Raw genomic sequence first — 14,903 nt, 5'->3', positions numbered from 1 at the left:
TATATATATATATTTATTATATATTCTTTTAAATTTTATTATTCTGATTAATAAATATATTATAAGTCATTGATATTTGAGAAATATTTAAAATATTTGAAGGGATTATTTTATAATTTTAAAATTATTTCAGAGTTTGTTTTGAAATTTTTTAAACTTTTAAAAAAAATTGTATTTCACCTTAATGATTGATTTGTCTAATTCACATATATAGATATTTGATGGTCCGTATGCATCGTTAATAACTAATAAAGTAAATGTTAGAAACCATTTTAATTTGTGTATTTTAAAATTTAAAAAGCTAAAATATTTAATTTTAAAATTTTAGCTTAACTTAAATAATTACTATAAATTTATTTTAAATAAGAAAAAATAAATAACAAAATATTAACCAAAAGGAGATGGGTATTGGACCACACGTTGGTGGGCTGGTGTAGAGACATTTTTAGGATTCGATATTGGGAGCACATAATATTCACCAAAAAAAATTCACTAGATGCTTGCAATAGCCTTATAGATTATGTTGACATTCTTTACGTATCCAAATAAGATGATCATATTCATTAATTTTGCTTACTTGACGTAAAATGTTTGTAGCGAATCTTTTATATGAGAACAATGGAAGAAAAAAATAAAGCGAAAAATTATATAAAAGATAGAAAAAAATTGGAAGGACATGAGAAATAATTTGTATCATCAATTTTATGATAGCACAAAGACTTTTAAAAAGAATGCCAATAATAAACTATCAGAAATAAATGTGAATCACTGAAAATGATTTTTTGAATACCGGTTGAAAGATGATACAAAAATAATAAATAATAAATTAATATTTTATTATATTCAATTTCAAATTTTTTGAATTACTGTTAAATATGCTGAATTAGTTGTGATAGTAAAAAAATTTCTACTCAAAATATTTTTATTTTATTCTTTTTTTTCGAAACAGTACATAACTATTTCATAGACCTCTCATATTGTATTAATTTATCCCATACACATTTTTGTTTGTTTTTTGTTTATAGGAGAAGTGCAAAAAGAAATTACTATAAATCGTTCAAAACAATGTTACACACATATTGGAGATTTTAAAACATTGGCCTTTAAATTCGTTTCATATTTTTGCTTTGTTTTTTGTAATATAGTGTTATTTGTTATATGATTGTGTCTACATGAATGTTATAGAAGTAAAGACAAAAAAGACGTATTGGTAAAAAAAAGATATGAATCATAGCTCATAAAAAAAAGATAGTTCGTATATAAATGATGATGCGCGTGTTGTTTGTGTAAGACGTGTTTTTTGATTTTTTACTTTTTTTTTTGAATTTACAATAGTGAATTTAAAATTAGTATAACTCCAAATTTTCTATGTCTGCAGAAAACAATTGCACATATTGAGAGACAAGACACATTCAACAAGGAGCTTTTACATAATGATTTTCTTGCACAAATTTTTGGAAAGGAGCACCTAGGAAGAGTTTGTGGACTAGGTTTCAGACTATGTCCCACTCAGTGTTTTTATAATATTGCACAGTAGTCGGACTCTGGCATACAAATTGAGGAGTATCAGAAGGGGATTGCAGAACTTAAAGCAGAAGCAGCAGAACTAAAAGCAAAGGCAGCAGAGGAGAAGGCAAAGAGACAGATAATAGAGAATTTGTTAAGATACCTAATCCAGCAACAAGGAGATAGCCATTTGACATAGCTGCAGATCTGGATTCTTTGGAAAGTGGGCCAATCTTATCCCGAGCAAGATCATCTTTTGGCATTAATGATCTGCATAATAAATCATGAGTTTGAGTCAATAGAAATAAATACACTTGAATCTGATCATTTTTTAATTGTTCACTGTTTAATTACTTTTGAGTTACTTATTTCTACTTTATAGTTATTGATGTACTTAAGACAAATTACTATATATTATATATATTAATTTTTGCGTATATATTTTTGTTCTGTTTTTTATTTTTAGTTTGATTGGTTGTTGTGTATTTTACTAAATTAAAGGAAATTACGTAGTAAAAGAATGTAAAAGGAATTAACGAATTAATCACATCTTTAAAAATTCGGCTTAAAAAATAATTGTAATACATTATTTGGCAACGGTTACGAACCCCCAACTATAATTGAAACAAATAATTTTGGCATTGGATATTTTGCGACGGTTTATAACCACCGCTATCCACAAGTAAGCTTTGTTATGTTTTTGTAGCGTTTAGAACCGTCGCAAAATCAATTCGCAGCAAAATATCAACTAAAAGGGATTATTCCAATAGTTACTATTAACAGCCGCTAAAAATTTTTCGCACCCTATCTTTGAGCGGGTTGACCGCTGCTATTCGTTCTGCGACGATTAAAAATCACCGCTATCCCATTTCATAACTGCTGCTAACTGCTGGATTTGGTGTAGTGCATAGAAATATAAAGAGAAATTAACATGTGAATTTCTTTTTGTAATTAATCTTATAATATTTATTACTTGGTATCTAAATTTTTAATTTATCTTTTATAATAAATATTTAACAATTATTTATTTTTTATATTTTTAAATTAAATATTTTTTTTTATTCTTTTTAATAAATTAAACATTACTTTTTAATACTATATCAATCAATTTTTTCCCAATAAATATTCTTTATATCCTATGCACTCTTTTGATATATATATATATATATATCTGAGTATTTTCCTACCAACCAGTAACACATATACAACTGATACGTTGCTGTCACATGTTACAGCACATTTTTACGGTGTTCAGAGAGCTAAACTTGAAAGTTGCAATGCTACATGTTTTTTTTTGGTTATATTTTCTGTCATTTTTATTATTGATTAGTTACGCTGGCAACTGCTTAGGAGAAAACTGAATGCAAAATGTTCACCCCAAAGATAGATAAATTTCTAAATTTGGTAGAATCCAAAACAAAAGTTAGCAGAACACAATCTCCATTAATAGAGATGCATACAACTGCTTTAGCATAATACAGAATCCTGATATTCACTATTTAATAGAGAAGAGTTGGAGGTTAGGGAACGAAAATCACAAAGAAGAAGAACAATAGAAACAATGATTATCACGAAGAGAGCTACGATATATACACTTGTTCTTATTATTACTCTCTTTGCATCATCATGTTATGAAGCAAATGCGGGACCGATCAAGACAAGAAGCAAGCCAATAGGTGGTCCTGATATTCATGCGGGACAAGACGTAGAACGTGATCATCACGTGCTTCTTCCGGGCGAGAAAATACACAATGTTATGGATTTCGGAGCCGTTCCCGACGGCGAAACGGACTCGACTCAGGCTTTCATGGATGCATGGGCGGCAACTCGGGAGTCCACGGTGAAGAGCAGGTTTCTTGTTCCTCCCGGGAGATTCCTGATTGGGGAAATGTTTCTGAATGGGCCATGCAAGTTTAATGGGCCGATAGTAATGCAGATTGATGGCACTGTCTTGGCTTCCACGGATATTTCTGAGTATATGAACGAACATTGGCTCAGGATCGAGGATCACTTTGACCTCAAGATTACCGGTGTAGGTACATTTGATGGCCAGGGCCATAGTTCTTGGAAAATAGTGGAGGACTGCGACAAAAAAACTCAAGGCTCATGTGTTAAGAATCCTGCTGTAAGTTATTATTAACTAGATATATAATTATTTATGAGTCTTTTTATCGAAAAAATAAATTATTCTATGACTTCAAAGTTACATATCGTCTAACTTTTCCTTACTTGTATGGGATTGCAGAACTTATACTTCAGCAACGTTACGAACGGGATTGTGCATGGCGTTAAGTCGGTAAATCCCAAAGGCTCTCACATTTTTGTAACTAGCAGCGCAAACTTCAGGATCACCAATGTTCAAATCACTGCACCAGAAAATAGCCCAAACACCGATGGCATTCATATTAGCCACTCCGACAATGTCATCGTTTCTAAAACTTTCATTGGAACAGGTGATGATTGTATCGGTATGATACAAGGATCCTCAAACATTGTCGTTGAGGACGTAACATGTGGCCCTGGACATGGAATTAGGTAACTAATTAATCAAATATTTTAGAACAAAAAAGTTTAAGATGTTGGTTGAGAGAGTAATAAATATCTTTACTTATTTATATGCATGCGTGGCAGCATTGGTAGCCTTGGAAAGGAAGAGGGAGAAGCTGAGGTGAAAGGCGTCCATGTTAGGAACAGCAGACTTGTTAGGACAACGAATGGCCTTAGAATCAAAGCATGGCCAGGTCACAAATTTCCGGGTGCAGCTTCAGATGTATTTTTCAGTAACATCACCATGGAAGATGTTAGGAATGCTATCATCATTGACCAAGAGTATTTGTGCCCTAAAGACTGCACAAAACAGGTGGGTTTAATTTGCTTAATAACATTTAATCTTTTGGAAGAGCTAGTTATGCTAAATATATTTACTCATTCTATGTGTGTAGCCATCACTTGTGAAGATAAAGAATGTACATTTTATAGATATAAGGGGGACCACAACTTCAGCAACTCCAGTGAACATGAAGTGCAGCAAGCTGAACCCATGTGAAGGAATTATATTTCGTGACATTAATTTTCAGTTTGGAAACACGCTTAAAAAGCTGACGATTCCGCAATTAAACTCATCATGCATCAATGTTAAACCTATTTTCGAAGGAATACAAATTCCACCACCTTGCCTAGATTTACCATTAATGCCTAAATTACCAACAGCACCGGTGACATTGCCAGTGCTAGTGCCAACAAAGCCAAACTTGCCACCAGTGCCAGTGAAATTGCCAGCACTAAAAAAATCCACGTTGCCAAAAGCAGGAACAACGCTAAAGATGGTAAAAACTTCAGTAACAACAAAATTGCGAGCACCCAAAAAGCCAACACCACAAGTACCCACAAAGTCAAAATTGCCACCGGTGCATGTGGCATTGAAAAAAGCACCAAAGAAGCTAAAACTGCAAAATTCAAGAGTAAAGAAGGGGGCACCGAAGGCCAAAAATATGCGTAATATCAGAAAAAAACGTCAACACTAATAGGCCTATATCATTAGATAGGCATTCATATATGTGTTCCAAGAACAACGTGTCATATATTTTTATTGATCTCCCTGACATTTTCTTTCTTTAAATATGTGTCCTTCTTTAATTCTCGCTATGTAACAATTAAACTATATACAATCAATTATATCATTTCTATTTTCACCTATTTAATGTTATGAATATTTATTTATATTTTTTTAATATTTTATGTTCTTTCATGTATATATCTTTCTTGCTTGATCGAGTCATAATAAGCTTATATTTCCAAAATTATACTTTTTAAAATAAAAAATAAAAACAGCTTTCCTAATCTTAATTATATTCTTTAAATTAGAATCTTTACTTAATATAGTTTTGGTAAGCGGAATAGCATATCTTTATACAAATATTTAAGAATAAAAAAATTGTGTTATGTGAAATGTATATTTCACATTAGCACCTATTTTTTTTTTTAAATTTATATTATATCATTACTTTTATTAAAATACCTTTATAATTTAATGAAAATAAAAAATATTTTTTATTTAATTTTTTAAAAGACTTAAATATCCTTTTTTTATATGTTAGGCAAAAATTATCTTTTTAAATTAATCAAATTGTTTGATTTTATATTTTTAAAATTTAAATAATTTATAAAACAAAAACAAAAACACATTTAATTATTTATCTCTACTTAAAAAAATTATTTCAATCTTATTGACATCCTCCATAAACCTTAATAATCATTCATACAAAAAAAAACAAAAAATCAAATCTAAAAAATATTAAAATAATAACACTTGTTCTTTATTTTCCTAGATTTTTTACCCAATCTTCATATCTCTTCTCTGAGTTAGTGTTTTCCTCTTTTCTTTTCAAACTCATCTCTTCTCTCCGGTAAAGAAGACGAAGAAGCTTCCTCCACAAGTGGCCTACCAAAGTCACCGCAACATTTGTCGCATGCCTCACCCAATCGAAAAGAACGTCGTCGTGTTAGAGAACGTCATTGTTTTTCTCGTTCTAGAGAGCACCACCGTCTTCCTCATTTTAAAAAGTGTCACCGTCTTCTTCATTCTACATCACTGTTGTCAACCTCTCCTTTCTAGTAACTCCCTTCCTGTAATTTTTGTGATTAATGTAATTTGATTTGATTTTTTTTGTGTTTTTATATTAGTTGTTGTTAATTTTGACAAAACAAAAACTTAAAAAAATTGTATTTCTCAATCTGTTTTTCAAAAGCCTTCATATGCTGGTAAAAAAAATTGTTATAAGATTCTGTAATTGAGAGCTTCATTGTTTTTCATATGACTCGGACTTATAACTTAATGGGTGAGCGCCGTAATCGACAAACTATAACACTATGGTAGAGATTACACTAACAATGCAGCCACTTTAGCGTCTTAGTGGGGATTTTTTGTCAAAAATTAAAATTTTTCATTTCATACACACATATTTAGTAAAGAAATTCATCAATCAAAATCAAATTAATAATCAGTAATAATCATAAAATTCTAATCGCTACAAATTTTTTTAGACCCCTTTTTTCTCTTTTGTGGAGCTTTACCAATTATCAATGGAGGTAAATTTCAGAACTATTCATTTATTTTGTTGAATTTTGATCAAAATTTGTGTTCTTTTCTTCTTCTTTTAAATTTATGTTTCAAAGATTAATCATTTATTAGATTGAGTTCATTCTAATTGCATCCTTACATGATTCCTTTACATGTTTTTTTTTTTTGATGATCCTTTACATGTTTGTTCTTTTACTCTGAGGATAGAAGAACTTCTGTACTATATCCGGGGGTGTATCCGGGATCGATTAAATTTTAATTGTTACTTTATCCTAAGTGCATAATACTCGGGATCTCACTTTAATTAGCTTTGGATATTAGTACTTGAGATGTGATGCACTACACAAAATGATAAAATATTCTATGTGTTACACATTTTAGAAAAATAAAATATTTAAATAATTTAAATAAAAAAATCTTGTTTTTTGTCATAATATTTATATTAGCTCGATATTTAAAAACAAATAATTACCCAAATCAGTTATCAAATATTTTAAAAGTGAACATTTTAGTCTAAAAAAAATTAATACACAAATCAACCTCCAACATTTTCTTGTTAGACATAACAGTTTTTCATCCGTTTTTCGGCATGACTCACTAACAAAAATATGCTGAATTAACACGCAAACTCGCACACATAGCAGTTAAGTTTCCACGTGTGTAAGGAGAACAAATCAGTCCTTAACCTTCTAATAAAAAACCTTAAACCCTCCATCACCTTCCTCCATCTCCCTTAAGTTGCACTCCCCACTGATATCTACCTCCACATCTTTTGTATTAAACTCTCTCGCTGCAACAACCACAACCTCCACCAACCCTTCCACTCCATTTCCAAAACCTTTTGGACATCATAAACTCCGCCGTCACCACGGAAGTCACCAACAAATTCTAATTCCTAGGATACTTAGAATTTCCACCGATGATTACCCCAATGTAATTAAGGATCGTGAGAGTAGTATTTATCGAGTTTTTCTTGACATGTCCAAGACCATGAGAGACAGCACCAGGATCATCGTCAATACCTGTAGCAACAACAATACCTTTAACCATGGACGGTGTCTCCAATAACAACAGTTGGATCAGAGTAGGGGAGAGGCACAACAACATGAACCGACAGCTCCAGAGGCAAAGCCAATTGTGCCAAAGATTAACCCTAGACTGTCAGAGATTATGAAAATGGAAAATTTGATGAGCTTTCATGTCAATCTAGGAAGAGAAGGAAGAGGGAATAGGGACGAGGGTTGCAATGAGACTGAGTGATTAGCAGTTAGAGCAAGGAGTAGAGAGGGAGGCAACAACAAGCAATGAGGGCGAGGAACGAGATTGCGTGGTGCCGCAGAGGGGTGACAAGAGGCATCGTGACATAGAGAGGTCGGCTAGCAGCGCGATAATGAGATGGAGGTCGGCGAGAGGCGGCAATAGAGAAGGCTGAGGCTTTGAACTCTGCCTTTGCTGTGTTTGAGTGCTGTGAGTGTGAGAGACTAAGTTGGAAGGGAGGGGGCGAGCAGCGCAGCACCGAGACGGAGGTTGGTAAAAGGCGTCGACAGATAGGATTGAGACTTTGAGTGCTTGAGAACTGAAACTTTGACAGTGAGCTTGTGAGTGTGAGAGAGAAAGTTGGGGAAGAGACTTCTATGGCCGTAGGATTTTTTTATATATATAAATAAAAAACGACGTCGTATTGCTGATAAGGACAGAAACTTATTTATCCATTTATGTTTTCCCAACACGTTATGTCATATGTGCCACTTCATTATTTTCTACTGAGTATATAAATGGAGAAATTATGGGCTCATTAATTTAAATATGGGAAATATTTTGGTGTATTGGGTGAAAATGGACTTACTGTGTGTATTACAAATATATGGACGTGTCAGATGAAGGGGTAACACGCAGGGGGCGTGGTGCCTTCAACACGTAGGGGGCGTGGAGGCTAGGTGGCATGCTGTGGTTGAGCCATGTAAGCAGCACGCAAGGGGCGTGCTGACGTGGCAGAATGTCGTTGGGCAGGAGGTGGAGCACGTGGCAGCATGCTAGGGGCGTGCTGACGTGGCAAGGGCGTGGTGAGTTAGCACGTGGGGGGCGTGCTGACGTGGCAACGAGTGATTGGCCAGGAGGTGCAGCACGTGGGGGCGTGATGAGTCAGCACGCAGGGGCGTTCTGACACGTGTCAAAGCGTGATTGGTTGAGACATGCAGCACGTGTGGGGCGTGTTAAGTGCACTGCTCTATATAAGGAAGAGCTCGAGAGTGTTTTCCATAGTGAGTGAGATTTGAGTGTGTTGTGAGGATTCTTTGAGGCTATTGTTGGTGTAATGGAGGGAACTGCAAATTTGGTGGTGTATCGCAACGGTGAGATAATACGTAATACTCATGAGGGAGTGAGGTTTGTGTCCCAAAATCCGTTTTCATTTGTGGTTCCATGTACGATGACATTAATGGAGCTGCAGAACGGCCTCTGTCAAAGCATGGAGAATGGTACGTTAATGAGAGTGAGCAGAATTCTGTACCGAAATCCGGTTGTGGTTTTTGGTGGTCTAATACAGTTTGATGCCATGCCGATCACTGATGAAGCGAGTATGCAGAAGATGTTTCAAATTCACCAACAGACTCAGATGCGACACCTACAGATCGAGGTGTATGTTGATTTTGAAACTGTAGAGGCATTGGCGGTTTAGAATGATATAGATATACATGATGATAGAGCTACAATGTACCAAGGAATGAATAGTGACAGCGAAGATGACTTCGAAGCCACTTATGAGGCCGGCGACGAAGATGAGGATGGTAATGTGGGAGTTGAGGCAGCAGCAGAGAATGTAGTGGTGGGTCCGTCGAGCAGTCAACCGATGGACGTTCCACCTTTTATGCGTGAGTTGGATCTCGAGGCCATGCATGCCCCCGAGTTTTCGGAATATACAAACATAGGTACATGGTGACTAAATAATAATTTTTTGTTAGTTTATACGTTCGATTGAGTAATAAACAGTGTTGTCTTAACTGGACTGGACCGGACTGAACCGGCCGGTTCGATCGGAAAACTGGGGAACCAAATATTAAACTGGTCCGATCCGTTAATTAAACCGAATAAGGAAACGAACCAGTATGAATCGGTGAAACCGGAATTGAACCGATGAAAACTGGTCTATCTCGGTAAACCGGTCTAACCGAACCGCTGAAAATTAAAATAGTTGAATATTCTTAAAATGTTAGTAAAGATATGTATTTTAAATTTTAACTTGAATTTTTTTTTACTATTTTTTAATTTTGTTGACATAGGCGTTGCCGATGGTGAGGACGGGGAGTTCCGGATTGGAATGGAATACAGTTCTAGAAAGTCGGTCGTCGCAGCAATTAGAAGTTTCACTATTGCTAAAGGAGTTGACTATGAGGTGTATGAGTCTGAGCCACAGACGTTCTATGCAAAATGCAAGATGTATGGGCGCGGATGTGACTGGCTTATCCGAGCTAGCTTGATACGGAAAAAAGGTTGTTGGGAGATACGAAGATACAACGGTAGCCACACGTGCACGATCGGAACAATTTCACAAGATCATTCCAAGTTGGACTCAGATACAGTTGCTGATGCTATAAGGCCATTGGTCGAGACGGACCCGTCCATCAAGGTGAAATCTATAATTGCGGAAGTCCAGTCAAGGTTCAACTATACCATAAGTTACCGAAAGGCTTGGTTGGCAAAGCAGAAGTCCATAGCCAACATTTTCGGTGGTTGGGATGATTCTTACCAAGCCTTGCCATGGTGGCTATCGGTCATGGTGCAGAAGATGCCTGGTTCAGTTGTCCAAATAGAAACACGACCATTGTACAACGGGAATGAGGAGGTGCAAGGTGTAAAAATACTTCATCGTGTATTTTAGAGTTTCAATCCATGCATTAGGGCATTCAGGCATTGCAAGCCCCTGGTTCAGGTTGACGGCACACACCTATACAGAAAATACAAAGGTACACTTCTAGTTGCTGTTGCACAAGATGGGAACCAGAACATTGTGCCTATCGCATTTGCCTTGGTGGAAGGGGAGACAGCTGATGCGTGGCACTTCTTTCTCAGGAATCTGCGAATGTATGTTGTTAGAAAAGACGGCGTGGGTATGATCTCAGGCCGACATGAGTCAATACGGGCAGCAGTAAATCGTTCCGGTGGCGACTGGCAACCTCTAAGAGCATGGTGGATGTTTTGTATAAGACACATCGGCAGTAACTTCTTAAGGGCATTCAAAGTCCCTCACTTGCAAAAGCTTGTTGTCAACATAGGGTATTCAAGAACGGTGGAGGAGTACAATATCAACTATAAGAGGTTGGAAGAGCGAGGCGAGGCATATGCCAGGTGGTGCGATGCCATTGGACTCAGACATTGGGTATTGGCATTCGACGAGGGACATCGATGGGGCTATATGACAACGAACCTTGTCGAGTGCATTAACTCAGTGTTGAAGGGTGCCCGTAATCTACCTGTGTTGGCGCTGGTACGAGCAACATATTATAGGTTAAATGAACTTTTTATGCGGAAGAGTGCCGAGACTCACGAACGCAAGCGTGCTAGATATACTTACTCCGCATTTACGCAACAGCGGATAGAAGCAAGTATGCAACAGGCTGGGAATATAGTTGTGCACCGCTTTGATAGACGAAATGAGGTGTTTGAGGTGCGCGAAATGACTACTGAAAACGAATCAACAAAGATATCTGTAGTCTATATCAATAATGGTTGAAGAAACGAATCAGAAGAAACATAACTATTTATCTCCTGCATGTAGTCTATATCATGCCTGAATGTCTCTACAGTCTTCGTGGTCCGTTCCGAATGACTCCATCTGAAACATTGTTAATTGAAAAAATTTAAATAACTCATCATATGTCAAACATCCATCATGAATATAACACATAACTAAAATAAGACTTATTACCTCCTAACAACTGGTATCTTGACCGGTGGAAGCGTTTGTCTCGGTACGGGAGCAAGACACGGCATTCGCTCCCATGCCCAAACAAACAACAGATTCAGAGGGTCATCCATCTCCATTGTATCATATCATGATGCACGGCATAGTACTCTGTAAAGATGTGCCAGACATGCTGACCCCCAACTATAAGTATGGATCCGATCGAAATCGCGAAGCAACGGTAGATATTTCGCATGGGCATATGCGGTCGACTTGTCCGTGAATAGAGTCGACCCTAACAAACAAAAGATCTAACATCTGATGTATCGCCTGATGGACTCCTTAGTCTCCAACAGCTCTGCGTCTCTAATAAGTCGAACCCAACCCAGCTTTATATAGGACTTCGCATTCTGACTAACTGATGGCACATGACCGAATATAGTTATGCCCTGACTTTGAACGAAGTCGTTACTGCTATCTGTCCATCCACTGACAGGCTCTCCATCAATGGGTAGGCCGAATATATTAGCGACATCCTCTAATGTCACTGTAACCTCACCGATCGGCAATACAAAGGTGGGGGTCTCAGGCCTCCACCTTTCAACCAAAGCAGCTAACATGGGGTGAAATCCTCTTATGACTCCAATTCTAGAGACGTGGTAGAATCCCATGGCGCGTAAGTAGTTCTCCACCATCGGATTCCACGTCTGTGGCGGATCCAGTTTACGCACCAACAAATTCCTGTTAGGCTGCATCAACAAAGATATCTGTTAGATTAATTAAATAATAATCCTTATAAATATATTAATAAACATTCACATATTTATTTTAATATCTTATTTATTAAAATATTCAACATACCTTATCTATTTATTTATTAAAAATTTAAATTCCTTATTTATTATAAAATTTATTTATTAATATACGTATTCTTTTAATATTCATAACAACAAAAATTAAAAAAAAATATTAAAAAATTACATATTATAAAAACTATTATAATATTATTAAATATTTATAAAATATTTATAAAATATTACGAAGGAAGGAGTAGCAGAAATTATTTTTGTTAAGGTTTATTACATAAAAATTATTATAATATTATTAAATATTTATAAAATACACACAATAATAATATTTTCATAACAAAATATATATATACATTAAAAAAATATAAATACATTTTAAACACAGAAAAAAATTAAAATTTACCAACTTACATAAATGGGATGATCCAAATAGTTGATAATATGTTCTTCAGGCGCCAAATAATTACGTACCATTTTTTTGTAACTCTTAAACTAAAACTTTTTTCTTTTTACCGTTTAAACTTAGCTCACTAATACTCACTACTACTCCTCAATAGTGAACCCTATCACTCACACTCTCCTACACAGATACACTTCTTTCTTACCTTCTCTCTTATTTTCTGTTTTATGTTTGAAGCGTAGCCATGGGAGAAGAAGAGTGAGCAATATATATGCATGAAGGCAGGCCTGCACCACGCCCCCCATGGGTTAGCAGCATTGGAACTCCGCGGCGTCACGGTCTTCGAGGCACCTCGCCCCCCCGTGGTGACTCACCACACCCCTGGTGTGTTGAATGGGCGCACGCCACGTCGCTCTCCAGCTAATGCACCACGCCCCCGGCGTGTTGAGGGTAGCCTCCACCCTCCGGTAATTCTCCTCCTTGGCCAATATTCGGCCAAAACACCACCCATACAACCATAACAAAAATAATTACTGGAAATTATGTCATAGATTGATTTATATACGAAAAAAATTATAGAGGTGTTTTTATTTTTTGGAAACTAAAGCATCCGTCTTTAAAATCTTAAAGAATTGATTTGAATAATTACTAAAAAAATCCTTGTAGAAAAAAGTAAGTTTTGATTTCTTCATCATCACCATAATTATCAAACTCGGCCAGTTCGACTGGAAATTCGGTCATCTGGCTAGACCGAGTCATCCTGCAGACTGCTCAAGTATCGGACCCAGAAAAATCCAGTTTGACCCGTACGGACATAATAAAAATCGGTGACCCAGCTGCCGATGCAAAAAATCGATCCGGGTCACTTTGATTTTTTTTCCCATTAGCTTGAAACGACGTCATTTGGTCCCCCTCCACCCAAATGCCCTAATGACGTAGTCTGATGGTGATGAACGTCCCTCTTCTCACTTCAGTCTTTCTCTTTCTCGTCACCGTCACCCTTTTCTCTCCACCTCTCTCCCCACTGTCGCACTCACTGACGTCTCCGAAACTACGCCGGTCCAACTTTCTGGTCTCGCTCGCTCGCTCAGTGTGTCGCACTCAAGGTTGCCGTCGCGCGCTGTGTCGTCATTGCGATCTCACTGCGTCGCCGTCGCCCTCCCTGCCAACGTCTTTGCCGGCGTCAGAAGCAAAGGGAACCAATCAACCAGCGTCTGAGGTCGTCGTCGTCTTCTACTCTTGTTGCCGTCGTCAGTTGGTCAGCTTCTTCCCTGTTCTTTCTTTTTTTTTTCAATTTCATTGAATCATTGTTGTAAATAATCAATTCACTGATTTGTAGTTACTGGTGGTTGAATTTGTTGCTCTGTTGCTGAAATAATAACTTCCTCAAATTTTTTGTTGCTGTATACCTGTATTTACTGATTTGATTCTTACATAGGTGCTATTGATTTGGTATAATTAGTTGAATTTAGTTTTTAATTAGGCTTCAATTACCTTGTTGACAATAGATACAGTATGTTTTCGCCAATATTCTAAAAATCGGACCGGATCGGCCGGTCGAACCAATTTAACTGTAAACCGACAATATTAACGATTCCGTCAGGCATGTAAGGTAAAAAACCATTGAACCGGTCGGTCGGACCGAACCGGAACCCGGCCAGTTTACACAAAAAAACGGAAGCTCCTTCGTTTCTTACACCCTTTCTCTTAGGGGTGGCAAACGGGCCTAAACCCGCCGGCCCGGCCCGCGTAACCCGCCAAAAAAGTCAGGCTGGGCTTCAAAATTGGGACCGCCAAATAGTAAAAGCCCGCCTAACCCGCACCGCTTAAACCGCGGGTTTTGGCGGGCTTTGGCAGGTCGGGGCGGGCTTCCCCGCTGGGCTTAGTATTTTTTTGCAAGGGGTACTTTTACAATTTTTTTATCAAAACCCAACTTTCCCCAACCCAACTTACAAGAGAATGAAGATGAAAATTGAGTGTTTTGGATTATGTTTATTTTGTTTTAGAGACAATATTTATAATTATGTTTTGGATTATGTTTATTTTACTTCGGGAACAATATTTATAATTATGTTTTGGATGAAAACTTGGTTTATAATTATGTTTATTAGATATTTATAATTACAAAAACTTTAATGTTTGTGAATATAAAAATTATAATTTGTTTATATTTTTAGAAATTATAATATTTAAAAGTAAAAAATAGAA

At 36.4% G+C, this 14,903-nt stretch overlaps 2 protein-coding genes across 2 annotated transcripts; both read left to right on the top strand.

Annotated features, from left to right (window-relative positions):
- Positions 1-3,017: 3,017 nt before the first annotated feature.
- On the top strand, positions 3,018-5,202 carry LOC112703656 (exopolygalacturonase-like). The gene is made up of 4 exons (XM_025755212.3): positions 3,018-3,631; positions 3,752-4,041; positions 4,138-4,366; positions 4,449-5,202. The coding sequence occupies exons 1-4, from the start codon at positions 3,068-3,070 to the stop codon at positions 5,028-5,030; spliced, it is 1,665 nt and encodes a 554-aa protein (XP_025610997.1). The 5' UTR covers positions 3,018-3,067; the 3' UTR covers positions 5,031-5,202.
- A 4,094-nt stretch (positions 5,203-9,296) lies between these two features.
- LOC112758831 (uncharacterized) lies at positions 9,297-11,315 on the top strand. The gene is made up of 3 exons (XM_025807640.1): positions 9,297-9,513; positions 9,865-10,427; positions 10,515-11,315. The coding sequence occupies exons 1-3, from the start codon at positions 9,297-9,299 to the stop codon at positions 11,313-11,315; spliced, it is 1,581 nt and encodes a 526-aa protein (XP_025663425.1).
- Positions 11,316-14,903: the final 3,588 nt, after the last annotated feature.

This window comes from Arachis hypogaea, chromosome 1 (assembly GCF_003086295.3).
Source record: "Arachis hypogaea cultivar Tifrunner chromosome 1, arahy.Tifrunner.gnm2.J5K5, whole genome shotgun sequence".
NCBI classification, from domain to species: Eukaryota; Viridiplantae; Streptophyta; class Magnoliopsida; order Fabales; family Fabaceae; genus Arachis; species Arachis hypogaea.
Note: the sequence above shows the minus strand (reverse complement) of the source record. Positions and strands in the feature narration are given on the sequence as shown.